Source organism: Microcaecilia unicolor, chromosome 2 (genome assembly GCF_901765095.1).
Source record: "Microcaecilia unicolor chromosome 2, aMicUni1.1, whole genome shotgun sequence".
NCBI classification, from domain to species: Eukaryota; Metazoa; Chordata; class Amphibia; order Gymnophiona; family Siphonopidae; genus Microcaecilia; species Microcaecilia unicolor.
The window spans coordinates 84093749-84120819 of NC_044032.1; the positions used below are offsets into that span (position 1 = coordinate 84093749).

General features: G+C 41.8%; 1 protein-coding gene across 2 annotated transcripts in view; it reads right to left on the minus strand.

Annotated features, from left to right (window-relative positions):
• The window catches only part of PAIP1 (poly(A) binding protein interacting protein 1), a 185932-nt gene extending 169525 nt beyond the window's left edge, over positions 1–16407 (minus strand). For both annotated transcript variants that reach the window (XM_030193105.1, XM_030193104.1), the window contains exons 1-2: positions 16042–16407; positions 2561–2733 (exon numbers count right to left, since the gene is read on the minus strand). In XM_030193105.1, coding sequence (XP_030048965.1) covers positions 2561–2733; positions 16042–16291 — 423 coding nt within the window. In that variant the 5' untranslated portion in view covers positions 16292–16407. The remainder of the gene's footprint in view (positions 1–2560; positions 2734–16041) is intronic.
• Between the last annotated feature and the right edge of the window lie 10664 nt (positions 16408–27071).

Here is a 27071-nt window from a genome sequence, read left to right on the forward strand (position 1 = left end):
TTCTACTCAGCTTAGGTGTACAGTTTCACAGTTTTACATGCTAATTAAACAAGCAGGTATTTATAAAACTAGGGTACTACTTAGAATCCCACTTTCCTTATAAAAATTCTCTTCCTTTCTCTTACGTAAGCTGCAAGCAGGGCAAAATACATTCTCTTTTCACAACTGCTGAATACCTAATTAACGTGTGCTGCCTTTCTCCTTTACTTATGCCGAGGGAGAACTGACCTGGAGGGACATGTCATGGCTCACAATGGCTGTGTCAGTAGCCCACCTGAGATCAACCTCCATAGAGATCTGCGAGGTTGCAATGTGGTCATTGGTCTACACACTCACATCTCATTACTGTTTAGAACAGGATTCTCAGTGCAACGGCCAGTTTGATCAGACAATCCTTCCCAATTTATTCATGGTCTGGAATTCAACTTCAGCCCCCCTCCCCCCCCCCCAAGGTCCACTTTCTTTCTTTCTCTTCCAGGCTGTGCAAAAAAAATCCTGTACCTGTCTATAATGAAATATCTCCCTCCCCTCTAACCCATATTCCTCCCAGAGATCCTCAAAGGATATAAATTCCCCCTCCTCCCAAAATTGCTCAAGAGTATGCAAACCATTGGAGGCCCATCTTTTATACACCGGGTCTTTTGCACCTGGAAAAAAGCGGGGAGCATACTGCACAGTTGTCTGGAGAGGATACCAACAATCTGAAAAGAACTTCTTCTGAATCACATACCACGTGGTGACTGATCCCAATCGGTACCCTCAGAGTTATTGCTAAAAGATCCATCTTTGGTAACCACAACATAGCCCAGAGCAGAAGGGACCCCACCCAAGCCCGCTCTCAATGGAGCCACTTTTTTGAGGAACCCAGGATCCAATATGCTAGGATCCATAATTGAGCCGCCAAATAACATAGCAGCATATGAGGAACTCCCATTTCCCCACACAGAAGTTGGCTGAAAAAGCATATGTCTCCTCAGCCATGGTGGACGCTTTCGCCAAATATATGCAAATACCTTGTGGTTAAGTCGATCAAAAAAACCACCAAGGAATCAGGATAGGAACAGCTAAAAACAGATACAGGAGTTTTGGCAGAATCATCATCTTTATTGCCTGAATACGACCCTGCAGGATCTCATTAATACCCTCCCAGCTATCCAGGTCCTCAAACAATTCACAAATCTTAGGTGGAAAATTAGCGGAATATAATTTCTCTAAAGTAGCAGTAATGTTAACCCCTAAATATCTGATAGACATATGCCCAGGGAAAGGAAAAACTGCCTTTCAAATGATCCACTATTGGGTCTGGTATAGTAAGATTCAAAATTTCTGATTTAGTCATGTTGACCTTAAAGCCAAACATGTGTCCATACTATGTGAGGACCTTCCTGACTCGTCTAAGGGACACCTCAGGTGATGTTAAAGTCAGGAGATCATCTGCAAAGAGCATAATCTTATGCTCACACGGGCCACTAACCATTCCCCTAATATCCCAATCCATTCTTATCATCTGGGCCAAGGGCTGAATGGATATAGCAAAAAGTAGTTGTGAAACCACACACCCCTGACAAGTACTGCAGTGCAATTCCAAAGGTTGAGGTATATAAGCCAATAATTTGTAAAGCAGCAAATATCTAGCCTGGATTGTACTTATGCACCACCAAACGCTCATGCTGTGGCTGCAGATGTGTTTCCTGGATGAAGGCTACATCCGCGCGTAAGCAGAGCATTTCCTTAAACATCAATTGACGCTTAGCAGAGGTACTGAGGCCACAGACATTCAAAGTCATACACTTAAATTCGAACAAAGTGAGACACCAGTAACATACAATATTCAGCAAGTTCTAAAGTTAGCATGCAGTGCTGATTGTAATTAAATACAGTATTAAGAGATCAAAATGTACAACTGATGTATAAATATTTACATGAAAAGAAAGCAAAGTTCTTAATCTATTTTAATTAATTGAGTGGAGGAGTGGCCTAGTGGTTAGGGTGGTGGACTTTGGTCCTGGGGAACTGAGTTTGATTCCCACTTCAGGTACAGGCAGCTCCTTGTGACTCTGGGCAAGTCACTTAACCCTCCATTGCCCCATGCAAGCCGCACTGAGCCTGCCATGAGTGGGAAAGAACGGGGTACAAATGTAACAAAAAAAAAACAAAAAAAAATTATTGAAGCAAAATGCTGTATATAACAGCTTTACACAATAGTAATACATAAATTACCCCACTATACTTTCTATTTCTTTGGTATATAAAACATCACTAAATCATGTCAGAGCAGCACCATAACCAAAAGTTAATAGGATGCATATCCTGCTTAGAGAGGTATTATGATTTAGGATACACCTGCTGTTTACAGAGGTCTTATGACTCACATTGACTGCAATTTCCTAAACCAATGCCTCAGGACATGAAAGCTCCAAATATCATCTTCTTCCCTATTATACTGAAAAGTATTGCAAGCAGTTTGTAAGTAAAAGAAACAAACATTAAACAACAAAAACAAATGTCAAAATTAAAGAGACTCAAGCCAATCAAAAAGCTGCAATGCTTCATACTCAACTGTAGAGGCAGTAGAGTATCCAGATGGGTAAAACTCTGGTGCATTGACAGATAATTTTGATATTAATGTCGGAGTTGCACCAACTGGAGATTTAGTTACTGAAGATCCTGTATCATGGCCTGTGCACTGATCTTGAATCCCTGCTGGAGGAGACTGTGGCTTCCTCAGGTGATCTAGAGAAACAACCAAATACAAAGAGGTAACTTGCAAAGAGCATCCACAATCACAATTGGAATAAATCTTCCATTTGTTCATGTTTGTATCTGAACAGTCTCTTTAAAAGTGACTCCTGAACTGCAGATCCCATGTGCTGTGAAGGCGCGTCCTGAAATAAAGGATCACTTCTCACTCAAGAAATTAAATTAAAAGACCAGTGCAAGTATGGAGATTTACTGTTCTGACCCCCTGGAAGACAAAATAGGATGTTATTCTGTCCATCCCTACAAGGATTATTTTTGGATTACAGTCTTCTGATTTGTCATGGTGTTTATCAGGGGTACTAGTCCAAAAATCACTCCTAGAAAGGAGAGCTATTCTAGCAAATTAGAATACATCACCTATTTTTCCTGATTGCTTTTCTAGGCACTAGGAGAAGACCTGTTGCTACTGAACTGGCAATTGTCAAAGTCTGTATATATATTTAGCAAGGCTGTGGAGTTGGTACACTACTACTAATTTCTGTAGCACTACTACACACATGCAGCCCTGTACATTGAACATGTAAGAGACAGTCCCTGCTCAACAGAGCTTACGATCTAATCAAGACAAACAAACAGGACAAATAAGGGATAATGAAATTACTTAAGGTGGAAATTATAAAACAGACATTAGTACTGAACAAGAGAATACGCACTAAAAAGCAGCCTCAAAAAGGTGGGCTTTTAGGCTAGATTTGAAGACGGCCAGAGCTCGAGCTTGACGCATTGATTCAGGAAGTCTATTCCAGGCGTATGGTGCAGCAAGATAAAAGGAACGGAGTCCGGAGTTCACAGTGGAGGAGAAGGGTATAGATAAGAGAGATTTACCCGATGAACAGTGTTCCCGGGAAGGAATGTACGGAGAGATAAGCGTGGAGAGGTACTGAGGAGCTGCAGAGTGAATGCACTTGTGAGTCAAGAAGAGAAGTTTGAATTGTATGCAGAAATGGATAAAGCCAACGAAGTAACTTGAGGAGAGGGCTAATATGAGCATAGCAAATTTGAGGATCAAGAGAAGTTTTCTTTAGGATAGGACAAAGGACTGCAGACGATAAGATTCTACTACTACTACTATTAAACATTTCTATAGCGCTACTAGACTTACGCAGCGCTGTACAAATTAACATGAAAAGACAGTCCCTGCTCAACAGAGCTTACAATCTAAATTGGACAGACAAACAGACAGCTAGGGGTGGGGAAATTGCAGTGGTAGGGCTGATAAGTGAGGGTGTTGAGTAAGAGAGTCATGGTTAGGAGTCGAAAGCAGTAGCATCAATAACTGCTTAGGTAAAAAGCCCTAGTTGAGATCTTTAACCACTGGGAAGAGAAAGGGTCAAATGGTCAGAATTCCTCATTGAGGTGAGCGTTTCTGAAACAGAATGCAATGTCTGAAGATGAAAGGATGACCAGGAAGAACTATAACTCATAAAAAATGTTGAGTGAAGAAGGGATGAACTACAAAACCAAAGACAATGAACATTAATACATCCTAATAATACTGCCTGCACTTCAAAAATGTTGTTACTTAATGATCTGTTTTTCTATTTTTCTCTTATTTTTGTTTTTGTGAAGAAGGGAGCCAGATAAGACGAAGTATCTAGGTCAAGAACAGACAATTAGGATCAGAAACAACTACGAGGAAGACACTGAGAAGATCACTAATTTATTTAGTAAAGAATTGGGCAAGAACTTCTGCAGAGGGTATCATATTATCGAGAGATGTGGAAGGAGGAATGTCAGAGAATGAAAAATGGAACAGAGTTCTTTAGTTAAATTAGGAGCCTTTTTTATTCGCGTGCTAGAATACTGCCTTTTAGCTGCCCTTAAATAGAAGTCGTAATCCTTAAGTTTTTGCTTATAAGAAGCTAAATTATTCTGTGTTTTTGATTTTCTCCAGATATGCTCAGCTGTATGAAGCTGTTGTCTCAATAGTCCTTTATGGTATCAAGGTTTTGTCTGACAAGAAAGACAGATAGGTTTCAGAGGGGCAAGTCGGTGAAGAGTTATTAGACAGGTCAGAATGTAAGTAGTCTGTCTGCTTGTACAATGACAGGTCATCAAAATCAGAAGGAAAATTAAAAACAGATGGGACTAGTTTATATGGATAAATTTGAGAAAGCTGCCTAGACCATTTCTAAGTGGAAGAAATAGCTGGAGTAGGAGAATTAATGGACAAAACAGTTAAATGATCTGACCAAGGGATCCGAGTGGGGAAAAAAGTGTGACAGAAAGAAAAGGGGTTCCTTAGGGGAAAGAACCAAGTCTAAAGTGTGACCAGCCTAATGAGTTAGGAAAGAGACCCACTGGGAAAGACTGATCAGTTTGAAATGATAGGAAGTTTTTAGGGGGGGGGGGGGGACTCAGGAGTATCTACCTGGATATTAAAATCACCTAAGATGAGGATATTGAGAAAATGAGCAGAGGCATCAATGACTGCCTGATAAGAATCCCATTGCACTTGGGTAAGGGAAGGGGGACAGTACAACAGAAGGAGGACAAAGGGGTTAGGGGGCACAGATTCGTAAGGCTAGAGCTTCTGGTTACGAGAATAAATGAGAGAGCTCTATAACTTTAAGTTTATTAGAGTAAAAGATTGCTAAGCCCCTTCCCAATATGGATGGCCTAGCCAGAGAGAGAGATCATCATACCCATCAGGGAAGCACTCAAATAAGACTCCTTACAATTCCTGATCCAGGTTTCAGCGAGGCAGAAAATATCTAATGAATGAGAGATGATAAAGTCACGAATCAAAGAGGTTTTCGAATGTAACGACCTACAATTCAATAAACTGATACAGATATGGTGATCAATGAGAGGGGCATTGATTGAGGCAGCAAGCATAATTTAAAGAGAATGATTTGTCAATTTCCAATGACATTTGGAAATGGGAACTCTTGGTGTAAAACAGTAGGATTGGTAAAAAAAACAGCCTGATAGTAGTCTAGAAAGAAGAAAAAGAATATAGATGAACATGTGAATTTTGAAGGACATCCTCGCCGGAGGAGAGAGAAAAAAGAGAAATATGTCGGATTACCTTGAAAGGTCCAAAATGACTGCTAAAAACAGATCTATAGTGCAGGGAAAAGCATTAACACAGTCAGCATGCTTCATAGTAGGTCACATAACCAGCAACCCTGAAGCGCTGGTGCTTTCAGGGAGATTAATATTTGTTCTTTTTTAGTTCATATCCCACTAAGAACTGGAGAAACTCACCAGTGCGATGACAGCTTCAGTGTCTTGGCAATTGTTTCATTCTTGTCACATTATTAGAAATCAGACCCTGATGGCAAAGTAGTTCACTCTGTGGCATGTATAGGGCATCCATTTTAAGGTGTACAAAGCGCCCCTAGAGAGTTTTTTTTAAGTTCTTCCTATTGGTTAAGGGCATCTTCACACACCATTTTTCTAGCACTGTCTCTTTCCAGCGAAACATCAAGTTGCAGGCCATTTCTCCATTAAGCCCTATGTTTGTACAGCGCTGCGTATGCCTTGTAGCGCTATAGAAATGCTAAATAGTAGTAGTAGTAGTAAAATAATGATAAAGGCACACTATCCTCTATAACAAGTTGCGTGATATATTTTTTTAATGTATCTGTTGTCATTGCTACAGTAACTTTGTAACTGACAAAATATCTTTTAACTTATGGTTCCTTGCTTTTGCTGTCATTTTTCTCACTCACAGCTTTGAATACTTCTGGATGAAAGCGCTGGAAATGTCTTTTGAGATTGGGGCATTTTTATCACTGCCTGAATATCTGCTGATCTTGGCATCACAGCATTTGTCTTCATCTGGGTCCTGTGTCATACACTGACACAAAATATTTTTCATCTTGAGTTATGGTGAAATGCTCAAAAACAGCTTACCTCATGAGAAGCTTGACAATATAAATTCATATTTTACAAAAAATATATAAATTTATATTTTACAAAAAAATTGTCAACATTCCATACTGCATGGCTGCAGGGGAAGGCAGGAAGTAAAGTGTCTGTATCCTAGATACTGCTCCTGCCTTCCCCTGTAGCCTGTTGGCTAGCTGTGTCTGAACAATAGATTGTAGGGAGAGGAGGGAGCTGCTGCAATCTATTGGGTGGCCATGTCTGATTGATGGGCTGGAGGAAGAGGAGGGGAGCTTCTGTAGCCTAGAATTGGGACACTTTCTGCCTGCACTGCCAATGGAGATGAGAAGTGCTGCAGATAGATACTGCAGAAAGAAGGGAGACAGATAACTTTATTGGCATGACAGTTTTACATATGCTGCCAAAAGTAAAATGTTAATCAGTTAAGATGAAAAAGGCAGAGAAACACTGGAGAAAAGATGCTGCTGTGAAGGGCTGAAAGATGTAGAAAGGATATGTTAAGGGGAAGAGAGGCCAAGTGATAGGTACAGAAGCTGGGAGTGGAGCCATGTGAGAGGAATAGAAACAGCCTGTGAGAAACTTGGAAAGGGAACACAGTAATAAATGGGAGAAGGGAGCTGGCAGAGAGGAAAAGCAGGCAGAGGGGGAGCACAAACTGCAAAGGGAAGAGAAGCTGTAAGATATAGAGAGTACATAGGTGGGACTGGGAAAAGAGGGGCTGAGAGGCTGTGTGTGTTTGGTGAGGGGTGGGGGTTCATAGTGGAAAGAAAAGACATAAAAGTGAAAATGGGTGAAAGAAGCCACAGAGAGACAGACTATGAATAAACATTTCTTCATAATTTCTTTCTCCATATAAGACTTTAGTGTGAGAAATTTAGTTGAAATTTACTCAATTTGTTCTCTGTGTGTTCAGCAGAATCCTTTTCTATGCAGAGATGCTTTGCACACTCCTTCTGATCCAGATATCTTTCAAAATCAAATTCATCCTCAGTTGATGTTACATAGATACTGCCCCAGCGTGTTGTTTGATCAGTAATTGTCACTTTTCTGGCACAACTTTAGGTGTTCTGGCAGCAATAACTACATTCCTCACCTTGTCAATCACAGTAGCAGCATGTCCCTTATTGCCAGTTGCAGAGTGTGCACAACACAGCGCATAGGAGCCAACTTTTCAAAATGATTGGGGGTGCTGAATTTTTTTTTTTTTTACAGGTGGTGCATTCCCCCCTCCTCTCCCCATCTGCCCCTCTCCCCGTCTCCCACCCTCCTCTCCCCCTCCCCCGAGTTCCAGGCCCCCCCTCTCCCTCGCCTCAGGGTTCCAGGCCCCCCTCTCCCTCTCCTCAGAGTTCCAGTCCCCCGCCCTCGCCTTCCTGCATGCTGCCCAGAATTTAAAATTCATCTTACCTCGGGGTCCCGGTGGCAGCAGTGAAAGGTGAGCAGGCTCAGCGCTTCAGCCTTCCCTTCTCTCTCAGCTCTGGTCCCGCCCTCATTTCCTGTTTCCACAAGGGTGGGACCAGAGCTGAGAGAGAAGGAAAGGCTGAAGAGCCGAGACTGCTCGCCTTTCACTGCTGCCGCTGGGACCCCGAGATAAGAGGAGTTTTAAATTTTGGGCGGCACTCAGGAAGGCGAGAGCGGAGGACTGTTGAGGGAGAAGAGGGCGGGCACCGGGCAAGTCGGGCTGGCTGGGAACTTCCGGTGGGTCAAAATATTGGGAGTGCTCAAGCACCCACAGCACCCACAGAGTCGGCGCCTATGACACAGCGTATGTGATGCCTGTGAAGTTTTCTGGTCCTTTGCCTGGAAGTACTGAGCATCGGTTCCTTGCTTTTGCTGTCATCTTTTTCTCCACGCTTTGAATACTTCAGTATGAAAAAGCTGTAAATGTTTTTTGAGATTGGAAGCTCTTGAAGGAGCATTTTTAATCATTGCCTGAATATGTGCTAACCTTGGCATCGCAGCATCTGGGTCCTGTGTCATACACTGAGACACAAAATACTTTCCATCTTGAGTTACGGTAAAATGCTCAAATACAGTTGACTTCAAGGGAAACTTCGTTGACATTGTGAATCTAAATTCTAAAAACTTGTCAACAAAATTCCAAATATGTCTCCTTCCCTTCCTTTCAGTTACAAGTTAAAGAAGCAAATGACTGAAGTAGGTGATGGTCTTAAATACCAGTTATCAATCAATCAGAGAATATGTCACATTCCATTCGGTTGGCAAATTTCTACTGATTAATGGCCCTGGAAAAAGTGAATTGATATTAGGCTTTAACAAGAATATACAAGTATAAAATGATAAACTTAACCATATATTATAAATGTAAGATTTTATTTGGAAAATGGAGTCGGAGTCAGTATAGTTTTACTGACTCCACCCAAAATTGTTTCCAACCGTCTCCACAGACCCAAAATTAGGCACCATTTTATCTCCTTATATTTCTCCTGGAATGAGTGGGGTGATAAATTATATACTGTAAAGTACTTACACACTTCTTCTGACGTTAGCATGACCATTTTTGGCCTGTTTGTAATAGAATTATTATAAAATGGCACTAATTTCTATTTGCTTTATTGTACTGACTTTTTGGAAGAATACAACAATGGTAAGCTTGAAAGTGATCGTATTGGTAATGATCAGTTCCGTAAGTTAATAATTTTTATTATAAAAATAATTTGCAATGAATTGATTTCTGCACTCTAAATTGAAGTATACCCTGGGAGGTAGACCAATGATTATATTACAGAACAGTTTTAGGAGAAAGAAAAATTCAGATCTCCCTAGCCCCTTATATACAAAATAATTTTTTGTCATTATTAAGGCTTTCATATAGCTTGGTGTGTAGGTTTGAAGACACAATAATTGATATTCACAACACTTTTGGACATCTTCTTGCTAGCCTTTATAAAATGGGAACAGCATGGCACTCAAAGTTAGGCACCAGAATGATCCATGCTAAGCTAGTAAAGTAGCATCCTTTATCAAACACCAGCTTAGTGCGCATTTCACACCTAACTTTAGCCGTGAGCATTTATGCCTGCCAAAGGCTGGTCTATGCTGATGGCAGTTAGGCACACAAATTCAGATATTCTACAACACTGCGCCTAATTTCTGGGCACACCCCTGACCTGTCCATGCCCCTCCAATGGGGCCACGTACCCTTTGGAGCTGCATGCTATGAAATTTAAGCACACATATTACAGAATAGGGCATAGGGCAGATCTGTGCTTAACTCCTAATTACTGACAAGTGCTTGTTAAAGCCAGTAATTGCTAGCACCCAAGTGACTAATTAGTTTATCTGGGTGACCAATACAGAATCCAGGGGATTGGGTGCATTTTTGTTTTTACACTCTGTGTAGCTATCCTGTTATGAAATCAAGTCCATAGTGGTCTACGGTGATAAAATTTGCACAAATGAAAGAAAGACTTCACCATGACTGAGATCCATGCTTCAAAGGTGACTCAAAAACTAACTCATGCTACAGAACAACATAGATTGGATGGATGCATAATGAGAGATATCTGGCTAATGAATAAACGAGATGCAAAGGGAATGCAGGTATATACACACTCTGTGAAGAGATGAAAAAAGATGTACATGAAAAGGGGTGTCTATTATAAATGGGGAGATGGAAGAGGAGGAGGAAAAATATACTTAAGAGGTACACAGGCAACACAAAACAGGGTAATACATGCAGAGATCAGTGTAGCTGCAGAAGCCCAAAGTACCTCTGATTTTAGGTTTTAACCAATGATCACCAATAAACACTCCCAGTAGAAAATAAAATAGGTATTTATTATATATATCAGAAAAACACCACTTCATCTCACCCCCTCCACTTGCCTGACAGATCCTCAGCAAAACAAATACATACATTTGATTCAATCATAAAAGGTACCAAGCAATGGCACCTGTGTCACAAAAAAAAAAAAATACTTATTGTTTGTACTCTCAAAGAACCTGTAGCTAGTTATAAAATAGATACCTAAATTTAAAATGTATAAGCACCTGAGAATAGAAGCCTTATGATTTAGTAATGCTCCAGGTACTGTTCCTTTGAGTATTACTTTCTCCTCAGGAGACATTCTTCCAATAGGAGTAATTCATCATCATCCTTGGAGTTTCGTTTAAAGAGGGTTTTTTTTATTCCTCGATTATGTCAATTACGTTCAATGATATCATCTGATTCTCAACTGTAATTCAGAAATCTCAAAACTATCAATGTTTTTTTGTCAGGCACGTTAAACAAGTGAATACATTTTTGCAATTTTGTGTTTCAGAGCGTTTGATCCCTGAACATAAAGATACATTTTTGTCATATTTAAAACACAAAATAGCAAAATTTTCAAATTAATATTTCTTAGTTATAAGTTAAATTAAGGTGAGTCATGAACACAAGTATAGCTCATGTGAAATGAGTCACCACTGAGGGTCCTACAAAAAAACTTATATAGTGTTAATTTGTGCATTTGTTTAACATGCCTGACAGATGCAGCTACACCAAGTAGTTACAGACCTATTTGTCTTGCCTTTTTTTGCAAAAGTTATTGAAAAAGTAGTATTGAATCAGATGGTAGATTATGTAGATAGAAACCATCTCTTGGATGCATTTCAATATGGCTTTAAGAAAGATCACAGCGTGGAATTTCTTCTATTATCTGTGATAAATAATTAGAACTGGAATGGATCAGAATACTTGTTTTTGTATGGTCATGCTAGATATTACATCTGTATTTGATGTGATTGATCATACTTTGTTAAATACGCTATATGCTTTAGGCATTCGAGGAGATGTACTTCAGTAGTTTGAGTTGTACTTGTAGGGGCAATTTTTTTAAAGTCAGGATTCATGGATCTTTCTCTGATCAATTTTTGATTCAAAGGGTGTACCCCAAGGGTCAGCTCTTTCTGCTCTACGGTTCAATCTTTTTTTTTAAATCTCATTGGGTTTAGTGTTTTAGAGTTGAATGTGTCATTTAGAATGCATGCAGATGGCATACAATTCTTTCTTCCTCTTGAGAAAAATTCATAGGATTCTACCTCTAAGTTAACACAATATTTTGACAAAATTAATGAATGGATGTCTGATCATAAGCTTTCATTGAATCTGGCTAAGACTGAAATTATATATATAGGGAAATCCTTAGATCCCTCTCTAACATCTGTGTTAAAATATTGAGGAGTTACATTTGCAGTGAAATCATGTCTTTGTAACCTGGATGTCTTGTTTGACGCCAATCTTACAATGCAGAATCAGGTTTATCAAGTAATTTCAACATCTTTTTTTCAACTTTCGTCTCCTGAGTAGGTTAAAGGGGATGGTGCCTGCAGCGGATTGCCGGACGATTGTGCAGAGCCTGGTGTTAACAAGGATTGATTATTGTAATTCATTATATCTAGCAATGCCATCTGCTAGACTCCAGGCTATGCAAATCATCCAGAATGCTGCTGCATGCTTGATTATGGGAGAATCAAAGTCTAACCATATCACTCCTGTCGTGAAGGAGCTTCACTGGTTGCCAATAGTGCAGAGGGTGAACTTTACAATTTTGTCATTGGTTGAACAATGTATATACACCGATGTACCTAGATAACAGTATCCCACATTTTCCCACCAATTTGCAGGCTCAATGTGGCTTACATTATGCCGTAATGGCGATCGCCATTTCCGGGTACAGAATTACAACTGGTATTGCATTAAGGTGCATACGTACATGGTAAAGAAGAGTACATTATGTCCTGAATCTGCTAAATTATGTATTCCACCTGCAACAGCATATCATTATACTCAGACTTGTAAATGTACTTTCTCTACTGCAGGGCCTACAATGTGGAATAAGCTTCCTAGATATTTAAGACTGTGCAAATACTCAGCAATTTAACAAATCTTTTGAAGACCTTCTTAGGTGGATAAGATTCTTTTTTTTTCCAGTTATAACTTTATATGAAGTGTTTATATGTATAATTTTAATTATGTATATTTAATTGTAACCCACTTTGTTTAAAGCGGGATATAAATGTGTAATAATTAATTAGTTAATAAAAACACTGATAGCATTGGGATTTCTGAATTAAGTTTCATTTCCCCCTCATTTTCAGAGGTATTTGGTCATATAAAGTGATTATTTGATTCTCAACATTTTAAGGTTTTGGTTCAGACTGTTATATATGTTATTTTCATTGTAAGCATAGGAACAGAACAAAAACAATGCAAACAGCTGTGCCCTAAGAAGATGATGCATCAACTAGCAACTAATGAAAAACAGTGCAATATATACACTGGTGATCTGTAATAATGCATTAAACATGCACATAAGTAAAAATATGGCAATATGTTGGATACACTGGAACTTACCAAAACACATACAGAACCACATATAAAGTCAAACTGGATACACATGATAAAGGTATTCCCCATGCTATACTTTTTCAACTTTTGTAACCCAACACACAATTCAAGGAAGTGGCAAAATAGGAAAGTGGTAGATCACAGGGGAGAAAAACACAATATAGACAACAGTAGTTATATCTGTGGCAACAATGTCTTGACACAGTCTGATACATAGATGCAATGCAACTACTTGCTTTGGGAATTAGCGTTGATCTGTCTGTACTACAGGATGATTGGGGATGAATACATGGGAAGTACAAGAGGGGTATGAATTTGGAAGGAAGGGTAGTTGGTGTTATGTTACCCAACTTGATTCATTATATATAGGGATTTTGGTTCGACTGCAAAATAGAATTCTATTACAGAAAACTGGTTGCCATTTCAGTTTTAGGGTAAGTTCAAAATTTCTTGCACTCTTTATAAGATCTTGAGATGTTTGGGTCCTTATCTTACAAAAATTATTTCTTATCCTGTAGTAAGATGACAATCTCACAAGGAGCTGCAGTGGGAATTGAACCCAGTTCCCCAGAACCAAAATCCACTGCACTGACCACTAGGGAAGAAGGTAAATGCTGAAATGCCAGAAGGGGATAAGCTGCAGTGAATGTTTTGAGAGGTGTTCTTCCAATAACCTTTTAAAATGGGCATGCGCCACCTGGCTGATTTTGCAGGCCGCCCAGCTAAGTTAATCTGATATGGCAAAATGTGTCAGAATGGGGAGGAGGCCACTCAGGCCCTGGTCCCACCCAAATTTCCCAGCATCTGTCCCCTTCTCTTAACAGCCAGCAATATTAAACAACTGGAATGGATCAGAATACGTGCAGAAAAACATGCGCTTGCCTTTCCACTGCCTCCACTCAGCCTGTCCTCAGCTGACTCTGGTTGCCAGCATCACCTGGTTGTTAAAATCTGACAGCAACTACTTTCTGTTTCTTGTGCAAGACAGGCAGAGTGTAGGCAGCAGAAAGACAAGCTACTATTGCTTTATGAGTGATTTCAGGGTGCTGGAGGTAGGAAAATGAAGCTGATGCTGGAAATGGGGCTAGGAGACAACTCTGATGCTGGGGATGGCGTAGGTGGGAGATAGGGCTTGGTCTGCTGGCTGATGCAAGGCTGAGGATGGTGAAAGGGGGATGACATCGGTAGATGGTGGGGGTGGCAGGAGGCAGCTCAGAGTTAAAGGGACTTGGGAATAGGGGTAGGAGAAGGGATCCAATGTTAGGCCTGGGAGAAGGGGGCTGGGAGCTGATGTAGGGGTTTGGAATGGGGAAAACAAACAGCACATACTTTGGGGAGGGAGAAGCAAAGGCATTTGTAGGGGAAAGTGAAAATGGAGAAGCAAAGATGATTGCTGGGGTTAGGGTCATGTTAAATTGTGTAATTAATTTTTGTCCTGGATTATACATTTACATGTCTACATGTTTGCAGAGCAAGTTGCATTATAAAAAAACCCCAGAAAACATTACGAAACAATGAAGTACTACCTCGCCCGGCTACTCTTTCATGCCACCTAACAGGCAAAATTTGTGGGGAGAGCACTGGACATAAATGTTTGGGGTGATGTAAAGAGAAAATTAATGCATAGAAGGATGGCATAAGAATTAAAATCAGTTAGTATTTTATCTCGTTATTACAATACGAATTGGCTACACTTTGGACTTCCGTGCCTGCAACGTTGACATCTTAACATTACTTGCAATTTTAAGAGAATTTTGAAAACATTGCTTTTCATAGAGCTGGCCTTGTTTTTCTAGATTCTACTCAATTGTATTGAATTGTACCTGCTTTGATCTAAATTTTCATTGTATTATATTATAACCCCCAGATACTATGATCTGCCCTGAACTGTTCAGGAGTGGCAGACTAAAAGGCCCATAAAAATATACTGCAAAGTCAGATTAAGTGCTATGAAGGATGGGAAGGGGGTGATGCATGAGATGCTCCAAAAGAGTACATGTGAATGCCTGGAAAGGGGAGAAAGAGTAAAGATAGGCTACTCTAAGATATGTAGCTGAGTAAAGGCAAAAGGGATGTGTATACTACTCTGGAAATGTACTGCATATGAGCTGAAAAGTCATCCTCTTAAAAACTGTTCCTCTTTGACAGCTCTGATATACAGGAATATGACAGTACATATAAACATAAATAATTTCCCAGCAGCTAAATCATATATTCTGTCACCATACTCTTTAACATCATAAAAATCTCTATACAGGAATAAAGTGTCACATAAAAATTTATTTGAAAAAGGATCGTCAGATAAGATATTACAAGTGCTGCAACTCCAACATGTCTTTAGCAGCACTATGCAAATTGTCATGGATCCAAATTTTTAACTTTTTCATACACTGCAATGCATGTTTTAAACTAACAAGAACCACTTAGCTTCCAACAGTAGTCTGAACCTCTGCAGACAAGGCCAGATTTAGTTTAGTCATGGAAGGAAATCGGATGCAACCAATTGAACCTCTTCCCCAACGAAGAAAACAAAACCTGGCCATATATGCAGAGGTTCTGACTGCTCTTGGAAGCTAAGTGGCTCTTGTTAGTCTACAACATGCATTACAGTATATGAAGAAGTTAAAAAATTAAACATCTGGATCAATGACGATTTGCACAGTGCTGCTAAAGACATTTTGTTGCAGCACTTGTGTTGTAATATCTGAATATCCTTTAAAAAAATTCTTCTGTGACACTTTATATATTATGTTAAAGAGTATGGTGACAGAAGATATGATTTAGCTGCTGGGAAATTTTTATGGAGTTATATAAGTGTCCCTGTACATTGAAAGTTTTGTCCTGTTCATTTGATTTATCTTTTATAGTATATAAACATATGCATAAATACACAAAGACAATATACCTACAAATAAAAGAGCAAGTGTATAAACATGTATGCACATATAGGGAAGCTATGCCTACACATCACACAGCATATACACATATACATAAGGTGGCAGGGGCGTAGGCACACCGACTATATATACAGAGATATACATAGGGCGGTGGAATGGGATACATGCAACCTCTACCTGTGGAGTGCTCGGAGAGCGGTGGAAGTGTTTTGGGCGGCCTCAATGGCTCCTGTTGCTGGTTGAAGGCCACCACCGCTTTCGGCGGCGACGTTGTCAGCTGTGACGTCTGCTCGCCGATCAAGGCCTTGAAACCTGGGGGGTGGGCATCCTCCAATTGCTGCCGTTGCTGTCCCCGACCACCCGGCCTCTGTCCCGCTCGACCCCGTCCGCGGCCGGCCCCAGGGGCCCGGTCAAAACAGTCAGCCATGAACTGCTCGCGGTGCCCGTCTGCTGATACAAAAAGGCGACCGCATGCCCCGGGCCAATTCCAGGATTGCCTCCTCACGCTACAGCCCCCCCAAACCACAAGCAACTCTTCACTCAGTTTCGTCAAACGATCCAAGAGGGAGTTCGTGGGCTGGTGAATGCTAGAAACTCTGTTCACAACGTCCCCTGCAGGTTGGAGGCCGTCAATACACTATCACCGCTTCGACTGGTTTTGACATACGAGGGTAATAGAAATAAAACAAAATAAAACATGGAAAAGAAAATAAGATGATACCTTTTTTATTGGACATAACTTAATACATATGATGGGTATATCAAATTAAATAAACAATAAATAATCACTAAATCAGGGGCTACCAGATTTCGTTCTAGAGCAAGTCTCTATTTAAATGAACTACACTGATTTACTTGGTCGTAATAGAAAGCTCTAAGTAAAACCCTCCAAAACTTAGAGCAGGCAGGGACTGCCCAACAGGCAAGACTAGGCAGTAACTTAGGGCAGCAAGTTCTGACAGCACTGATGTAAGGTTACTGGGTACCCTAGGTGGCACCTTCAGCTTTCTGCCCCTCTCCTCTCACCTCACGAAATACATCATGTTAGGTATTATTAGGAAAGGAATGGAAAACAAAAATGAGGATGTTATAATGCCTTTGTATTGCTCCATGGTGCGACCGGACCTTGAATATTGTGTTCAGTTCTGGTCACCGCATCTCAAAAAAGATATAGTGGAATTAGAAAAGGTACAGAGAAGGGCGACAAAAATGATAAAGGGGATGGGACGACTTCCCTATGAGGAAAGGCTACAGCAGCTAGGGCTCTTCAGTTTGGAGAAAAGACGGCTGAGGTGAGATATAATAGAGGTCTATAAAATAATGAGTGGAGTGGAACGGGTAGACGTAAATCACTTGTTTACTCTTTCCAAAAATACTAGGACTAGGGGGCATGCAATTAAGCTACAAAGTAGTAAATTTAAAATGAATTGGAGAAAATATTTCTTCACTCAATGTGTAATTAAACTTTGAAATTCTTTGCCAGAGGGAGTGTAGTAAAAGAAGTTAGCTTAGCGAGGTTTAAAAAAAGGTTTGGATGGCTTCCTAAAGGAACAGTCCATAGACCATTATTAAAATAGACTTGGGGAAAATCCACTGTTTATTTCTAAGATAAGCAGCAACAAATGTATTGTACTTTTTTTGGGATCTTGACAGGTATTTGTGACCTGGATTGGCCACTGTTGGAAACAGGATGCTGGGCTTGATGGACCTTCGGTCTGTCCCAGTATGGCAATACTTATGTATTTATATCAACTTTGTTGTGTGTCTATATCACAGGAAGGAGGTGTTAGAGGTAAGAGAATTCAGGGCACCTGTGACTCTGCAGACTTGAACATCAAGTCCAAGTGTTCTTGTGCACACTTGTGGTCCAACTATGTCATTTCTTTCCACCTAGTCTTGCTAATGGTTGGGCTGGGCTGGCTTGGCTTCTGGGGGAGGTCACCAAAGAGCAGCTGTGGTCAAAGCAAGATAATAGATCATGACAGCCACACACACAAAGAAACAGCAGGAGGTATTTTTACCAGTAGGAGGGAGGGCACAGTGGGCAGTTGTCAGAAAACCTACCCAGATTACTCTGGGAGGTGTAGTGTTGGGGTGATCATGGTTGCTGGGAGGCCAAAGGAACTAAAGGTTAATTTGGAGGTGCAAGGCCTAAGGTTTGCCTAGGGTGCCTAATATCGTTGCTCCAACTCTGAATGACAGTATGGAAGGACTTGACTTCAAATATCTTTTTCTTAATCCAGAAGTTCCCACATTGTGAAATGTGACCCCAATTGGGGTCACAAGCCCTCACTAGGACACAGCAAACCATGACCTTCCCTTCTATCTCACTAACACAGCTGTTGAGCCCTCTGCCATCCAGATGTGGCAGCAGCAGTGGTAAAAGTAACAGCAAGAGCTGCGGGTCCATCTCCCATCATGGGAAACTGCTAGTTCTGGTGGTCTCATTCCTTCTGTTGTAAATTTTCTGTACTGGAGAGGTGGACTGACAGAACTAGCAGCAGTGCATGCAGGGAGATTAGACCCACACATCTTGCTGTTACTTCTACTGCTGCTGTTGCCACTGTTGACAAACCAGGAAAAAAGCAAGAGTAGGGGGCTATGGGGATAGAGGGAGAGAGAGGAGATGCTGCATGAGGAAGGGGACAGACAAAGAGAGAAAGATGATGCATGGAAGGGTGGCAGAAAGAGAGTGATTGTCAGCTTTGGAGGGACAAGACAAGGAATGAATCTGAGAAGAGAAGAAACTGAGAGGATGGATGCATCTGGCAGAGGTAAGTGGGAATGAGAGAAAGAAAAAAGCCTTTATGAATGAGAGGATGAGTCTAGGAACTTGAGCCTGAAGAAGAATGAGAAGAGGGAGGGAATGAGCTTAGAAAAGACCAGAATGAGAAGATGTACCTGGTGCTGTGAGTGTGGGGGGAGCATTGGGGAGGAGTGAATGAGTGTTTGAGCCTGGGGGTGAGTGTGGCTGAGTCTGGGTCCTAAGGATCATGAGCCTTAGGTTGGAGGGTGACAGCAGGAGAGGGGATATAAGGAAAAGAAAGGGTTAAAGAAGTAGAGAGGAGACAGAATGGAAGGAAAAGGAGCATACACCCCCAAATTCACTCCATTACATACACACATACACTCATTCTATAGACTTGTGCACACAACTTGATCATTAGCACACACATTTGCATGCCCAAGCTATAGAAAAAGTTCAGTTTTACATGTCACCCCACCACCTCCAATCAGTATAACAGCATTCATCCCTCTGCCCTGTCAAGATCTCCCTTCAATGTGATACAGCACTGCCACCCCCCCCCCCCCCCAATTAAATTCATTCTCCTTTCCCAGTGATGTATAGTAACTAAGTAAATGTAACTAATTACTGTACTTAAGTAAACGTTTTGTTACTTTTAATTATAAAGAAGTACAGGATAACATTTGTTACTTGTACTGAAGTCATTATTTTGCCAATTTTTCCTACTTTTACTCAGTAACCGATACTTGCAGTTAAAAGTAAAAATTAAAAGTGGGAGATGTAAATGACAATTTCTCAGTAAACCAAAGGAAGCAACAAAACTGGGAACAGGATTTTGCTATTGTAAACCTCATTACGCAAACAGTGGATCATCTTTTCTTAAGTTTTGCTGTTCAGGAAATATAACTGATAAGAACAGTGCAGTTCTCTGTGCTTGTTGAAGTGGTTACTGTCCTCCAGACCAACAGAACTGTTATGAGTTGGGTCACTTTAAAGTGGAGATGAAGCTGGTAGCAATTCTTGGTGAACAGACATATGTCTCTACCACAACAGACTGCTCCCATGGGAAATTTTACATTGGGATAACTGTCTACTGGATTGATAAGAGCCTTTAGGGAGGAAGTCTGCTTGTCTGGCCTTAAGACTAAAGGGTTCCCAAACATTTGAAGTTCTTGCATCAATTCTGAAAGATAATGAAACAGACCCACCCCCACCCCCGTTTACTAAGCTCTGCTAGCGGCTATCGGTGCACTAATATCCACCCGGCAGCCTCTAGCATGGCTTAGTAATCGGGGGGGGGGGGGGGGGGGGGGGAGGGGGGAGAGAGTTTGCCATCAGACGAAAAACTGTTAGAACAACAACAGACAATGATTCCAACTTTGTGAAAGCCTTTTTTGTAAGTGGACAACATGACAATGATAATAAAGATAAAGATGCAAGTAATTAATTAGATAGCACTACTTCTAATGCAGATGATGGAATCAACCAGAATTCAATGGCCCTAGGAGTACTCATTGGGACCCTCCTCCCCGAGGATGGACCCAGGACGCAGTAGAAACCAATCCTGACCCCCACAAGCCCCATCGGGGTTGTGCAGATTCATACTGCAGTATGAGAAACACTACTTGTCCTCAGCATGGCTGCTGTTTCAGCTGAAAACCAAAGAGGACCGTGGCCCCACTGTCTCTGAAGTTGTCTCCAGAGACACCCAAGTGCTCCCTCAGACCTCCCCCCCCCCCGCGAACTTTACTGAAGCCAGAAATGGTTTGTCACCCATAGAAACATATGGGCGACTCTAGTGTTTAGTGCACACCAGAAACACTAGTGCACCTTAGTAAACAGGGACCAAAAAGAAAAAAATGATAAAAATCCATATAAGCAGTAACTTTGTCACCATTCATGCATATAAGGTAGATCTTTTATTTACCTGGCTTAAGTAATATTCAAAGCAGTTTAATTTCATACTCTATAACCTATGCTGGCCTCCAGTCTGCCCTTAACTATGCACCTCCTAGTCTATTCATACGTTTTATGCATAATATTATTTGTAGAATCAGCACAAATTTAAAAAAGAAGAAAATAACTCTGGTACATTATTTAACATTTTGGTGGCAAACACTGCAGTGCAACAAGTCCTACCAGTCCTCGCTTCAATAATTCAACCCAAAAGAGCTTGTCACCAGAAGGCGGAACTGGCTGCCATTTTAGTTCACCCAAAACAATGGCAAAAACTATTGAAAACAATAGCAAAAGCTTATTAGAAAATAAAGGCCTGCCTATTTGTGGTCCATCTGTAAAAAGTCTAAAGCTGTTCCAGCTGGATAGGCACTGCCTTAAAAAGTGGAGGACAAGGGATTTTATTATTTTTTTATTTGACAGATTTTTTATTTATTCAAAAGCTTCCCATATCTAGATATATATATCATGAAATAAAATTGAATATCACTAGAACAGCTTATTTGAAATAATTTTTATTGAAACATAACAGCAGAAATTCACACAGTTACATCCCAAATTCTGTCCTGAGCTGTCCATATAAAGAGAGACCAAAAGCGACCACAGTCATTTTACCCCTTTAATCTACCCCTTCCCTCCCCCCACCCATATGCTGCATGGAAGGCTAACTTGTCAGTCAATGGAATAGACGATCTCTGGTGGAGGGTTGCAGAGTAGAACTGAAGCGCTCTCAACAGTGGCGAAATCTTTTGCCTGAGAAAGAGGAGGCTTCTGAAAAAATCCAAGCCTCCGTGGCCAACAAATAAGTCATTTGAGTCCGCCAAGACGAAAAGGTAGGGGTCGAGGGCTCCCTCCATTCTCGTAAGATAGTCTTCTTGGCTATCAGCACCACTCTCGTGAAAAACTCTAGAAAGCCCGGAGATGCAGGCGTAGGTAATTGAGTCTTCAAACATAATCAGTGGGCCCTTGTGAAGGACACAGCCCCATTGTAACTCAGTCTCACGTAACACTTTTGCCCAGAAGCCCTGTATCCTAGGGCACAGCCAAAACATGTGGCCCAGCGTAGCAGGGGTGCCAAGGCACCTTGGGCACTCCTCTGAACTCGCAGTTTGCCTTGTGTGCCCTATGTGGCGAGATATAAAGTCTCAAAAGAAACTTGTATTGTAGTTCCCACAATTGAGCTTTGCAAGTGGTTTGATATATCTGCTGCAAGCAGGTTTGTATGTGCTGGCCAGACAGTTGTATTGACAAATCCAGATTTCAATTTGTAGCCAGCCGTGCATAATCCAACTCTGAAGAAGGATCCTGTAGGTACCTGTGATGAAAGGCTAAGGGCACACTTCTGAGAATTCAGTGTGAGTGCCTCACTCAGTGTCTCCTGGACATCCTCACACAAGTCCTCCCAGGGCAGGCTGGTAACATAATGTTGTAGTTGAAAATATGCAGAAAAGTCTGTGGAGAGCAGCTGATATTGAGTGCAAAGTACCTAAAAAAACTGAAGTTTGCAATCTTCTGAAAGCAGCTGGAACAGAAAATGAATCCCAAGGGTTTCCCATCGAGCAAACACTGGTGAGTCGGAACCAGCAGGAAAGTCTGGGTTGCGTCTAATTGCCAAAAAGGGAGTCACTGCTCCTGAAAAGTGATGTCATCTGCACAACCATCTCCAAAGTGCTCTGGCTGCTCGGATAAACTACTACTACTTATCATTTCTATAGCGCTACTAGACATAAGCAGTGCTGTACACTTGAACATGAAGAGACAGAGCCTGCTCGACAGAGCTTACAATCTAATTAGGACAGACAAACAGGACAAACAAGAGATAAGGGAATATTAAAGTGAGGATGATAAAATAAGGGTTCTGAACAAAGCTGTGGTGGGGAGCGCTACTACTACTACTACTATTTAGCATTTCTATAGCGCTACAAGGCGTACGCAGCGCTTTGGTATAGTGTGAAATCTGCCAGCTGAAGTGATATCTGCAAAAAAGGTTAGGTTCCAATTCAGAAAGAGAGAAATCATTCATATTCCTGAACCAGTCATTAATATGTCTCATTGTACAAGCCACCATTAGGTGTCTCAAATTTAACAGGCCTAATCCCCCATGTGATTTAGGGTTTTGCAATGTTGAGATGAGGAGGCGAGCCCTCTTCCCCTGCCACAAGTATGCCTGCAACATTCTGTTCAGTACCTTTTCATCCCTGACACGCAAGAACAAGGGTAGCATCTGGAAAACGTACAACCATTGTGGGACCCAGATCATATTAAATAATGCTATATGCTCCAGCAATGAGATCGGATAGGCTCGCCACAAACTGAGAGTCCTCTGTAAGGAGGATGCCAATGGATGAATGTTGCAGGCATACAACGTGGACAAGTTAGCTAGAATAATAACGCCCAAATATTTGATCCAACCATCCGCCCAACTAAACAGGAAATTCCCATGCCACGAGCTTGGGATTGCAGGAGAAGATGGAAGAACCACAGACTTTGTAAAGTTCAATTTAAACCCCGAAAGGGCATCATAACAAAAAATCAGTTGTACTAGATGCGGAATTGAAGCCTGAGGGTTAGTAAGAGTTAGCAATAAGTCATCCGCAAAGGCCATAACTGTAATCTCTTTATGTGGTATTGTGACCCCTTCCAGTGCCTCAGTGTTGCACAGGGTACAGAGCAGCGGTTCAAGTGTAATGAGAAACAATAAAGGGGACAGATGGCAGCCCTGTCTTGTACCGCACAGGATGGGAAACGTTTCAGTTCAGTGCCCATTGACTAGCAATGCTGCTCTAGGGTCCGAAAACAATGCTGCCACTGTCTTAAAATACCAGTCCGAGACCCCTAGGTAAGTGAGAGTGTCAAATAAAAATTGCAGATGTACCCAATCAAATGCTCCGCATCCAAGCTAGCCACCACTAAGGGGGTCTCTTTCCATTGGCAGTGAGAAAGGGCCATCAGCAGTTTACGGATATTACATACAGACTGGCGCCCTTTGACAAAAGCCAACCTGATCCGAATGGATGTACTCTGGCAGCCCCTCCACCAACCTGGTAGCTAATAGCTTACATAGGATTTTTACTTCAACATTGATAAGTGAGATTGGGCGATAGCTCCCAGGTAAATCCCTGGGGTGGTCTGGTTTGGGCAGCAGGCAAATTAACGCCATATTTTCATGCCTTGGAAATCTCTGTGTTTTAATCTCCTCTTCAAAGTAATCCACAAGGGGGCCTAGTATCTGGGTCTGCATCAATTTGTAGAATTCCCCTGTAAAGCCATCCAGGCCTGGAGCCGAATTTAGTTTGAGGCTCTTAATCACTTTTTGCACTTCCTTGGCAGTAAGCGGTGCATTGAAGCCAGTCACAAACTCCCCTGCAAATCTGGCCACCCCTGACCTCTCTAAATATGCCTAGACAGCAGACAGTTCCACCCCTGGCGACTCAGCATAAAGCTCCTGAAAATGGGCCACATAAACTTCTGCAATCTCATTCAATTTCGATGTGACCCACCCCATCGGTGTCTTTATGGCTGGTATGTGCCGGGAGCCCTCCCACTCCTTAACCACCCTGGCAAGTAACGCACCCACTTTGTTTCCAAATCTAAAATTTTTTTGTCTTGCTCATAAAAGCAGCTGAAAGGTGCGTTCATGAATGCGAGAGTTCAAGGCTACCCTAGTGTCCTGCAGGGATTCAAAAGTAGTTGAACAGGGGCGAGCCGCGTAAGACCGTTTTGCCGCCCGTAGTCTATGCTCCAACATTACTATTTCATGCGCTAAGTGCTTTTTACGGGCACTAACATATGCAATAATATGTCCCCTGAGAACTGCCTTACCTGTAGGCCAGAAAAATGCAGGGTCAGTAACATGTTGTTGATTATTCTGTACATAAACATTCCATTGCCGTTGTAGGTAGGCAAGAAAGTCTCTACAGTGAAATAAATACAAGGGAAAACACCACCCCGAATTTTGGTATGTGCGTGGAGCCGCCTCTACATCTACCCAGATCAGAGCGTGGTCTGAAATCTCTTCCGGACCGATAACCACTGACACCACCTGAGGAAAAAGACCATTACTCACAAACAGATAATCCAGGCGAGAGGGGGACTGGTGCGCCTGAGAAGTGTGCATGTAGTCCTGCTCCTCGGGGTGCAAAAGCCTCCATGGATCCAGCAAGACCAAAGCCCTACACAAACCTTGTAGCTCACTTTCTCCCCATCCCACTCGGGCGTGTGATAACCTAGCGGGATCCATCTCTGGATCCAGTACCATGTTCATGTCTCCCGCTACTATTAGTGGATAGGCCGCATATTTAAGGCATTCCGTTAGCAAGAGACTACAGAAAGAGGGGTCTCGAGGAACCGGTCCATACACCCCCACCAGCTCCCAACCGTGTAAAGTCAACATTATCCCAATGTACCGACCCTTGTCATCTTGAAAAAGTTGTTTAGCTGTGCATTGCAGAGATTTATGTAGTAATATGGCAACACCTCCCCGACGTCCCACAGTGGGGGAGCAGAAAACTTGCCCCACCCACTGATGCTGTAATTTTAAATGTTCTGCCCTCGACGACTTAGTTTCCTGTAGGCACACGTCAGCTTTATGACGTTTGAGGGCCCCAAGAGCTTAGCCCTCTTTACAGGGGAGGTGATGCCACCCACATTCCAAGAAGAGAATCTAACGTGGCTTGAGTTCTGGGTGTTCATCATCTGGAAATCACATACATTAACAATTTGTGAAGCACCCACCCACAACATACCACCAGAAACCCAGCCTCACCCAGTGGTTCCCTGGCACCCCCCACGCATGCCATTGTTCACAAAATCCACCATTTCCACATAGCCCAACAGTGGCTCCACATACTCACATGCAGCATCCCAGCCCCCAATTAACTCCAAAACACCCTCCAAAACCCTGAATCCCCCTCCCTCCCATCCCCTATCCACTCCCCATAAAATTCCCACCACATTCCCATGTAGTGAAAATTGGAGAACTCAACATTGATGTTACGAGGTCCCGCACCCCAATATGATATGAAAGCAGATGGCCCTCTTTAAGCTACACATTGTGTAAACTATACTTATTGGTCCAAAATCCTGAACAAGTGATCAGGTAGGAAGGTTTGCGGCTTCCCACAAGTCTTTTAAACAACGCTGGGCTGCTTTAGGTGAATCAAAAGCCTTCCACTGTCCCTGGTGGAATATCTTCAACAAAGCTGGATAAAGAAACATAAATCGGGCTTTGAGATCCCGCAATTCCATGCGAAGTGGCGAAAAATGGCGTCTTCTCTCCTGCAATGCCACCAAGTAATCTTGATATATCTGTACTGCAGTGCCATCATAATTAAGAGTGTCTCTTTTTTGCCGAAAGCCACTGAGGATCTCCTGCTTGTGGATATAATCTGTACCTTTACCACCACCACCCGAGGCCTGCTACCTCCTTCTTGCGGATGTCCCACCCAGTGTCCTCCTTCCAGACAGAGAGGACCCATACTGTCCGACAATGCAAACTCTGAGCAGAGCCTTCGGTCCAACAAGGACTCATGTAGGCCAATCAAACGAAGATTATTTCTCCATGACCAATTTTCTAAATCATCCACTTGAGCTTCCAAGTCTTTCACTTGTTTATCCAGTTGCTCTGATTCTTTGGTTGTCTCAGTCCCTGTGTCCTCTGTCGCCGAAACTCACTCCTCCAGCTCTGTAGTCCTTTTATTAGTATCCACCAACATTGATTCCACTTTGATAAGCTGGTCGGAAAGCTTACTCAATCAAGGTTCTAGGGCTCGACTTACGACTTCTGTAATTTGTTGCAGTTGCGTCGCTGAAAAGGCCAGGGCCTCGGAGTGTTCAGCCGGCACCATCTTGTCTTCATAGTCAGGGGGCTTTTCATGGTCAAACTTCTGGTTTTTCACAGGCATTTTGCTCACAGGCGCCAACAGGAATCTGTCCATCAACTACCTGAAGACTTCAGCATGAAATTCTAGCAAGTCTTTTATATCACCATTACGGAACAATGTAAGCCACATTGAGCCTGCAAATAGGTGGGAAAATGTGGGATATAAATGCTACAAATAAATAAATATATCGGCTCCCAAAAAGGTAGATTGGGGTACGGGAACCCCAGAGAGGAACGAGCACCAGTCCGCTCCCCTCAACACATCACATGATCTCTCACTAAAACAGCTTAAAAATTATTATAGATTTGTAGAAACAGCAGCAATAAATTCTGTATGTTGTGCTCATTTTTCTACACTGTTCTATAGAATACAGTAATACACGGCCAAAACTCAATGAGGATATCCTGTTTCCTGATGGGTTCATGTTAACTGTTGTTGTAACCTGCCTTGAGAAGCCTGGTGTTATAAAGAAGAAATACACTAAAATCACCTTAAAGTCTAAATTAAACTGTCCTTTCATTGGGGCACCTGCCTGTGGCCAGAACTTCTGCATGAAGGAAACTCTTCCCTCATTATTCAAAATCTGTCTTTGAAACAGTAGTAATAGTCGGGGCGTTTCAAAA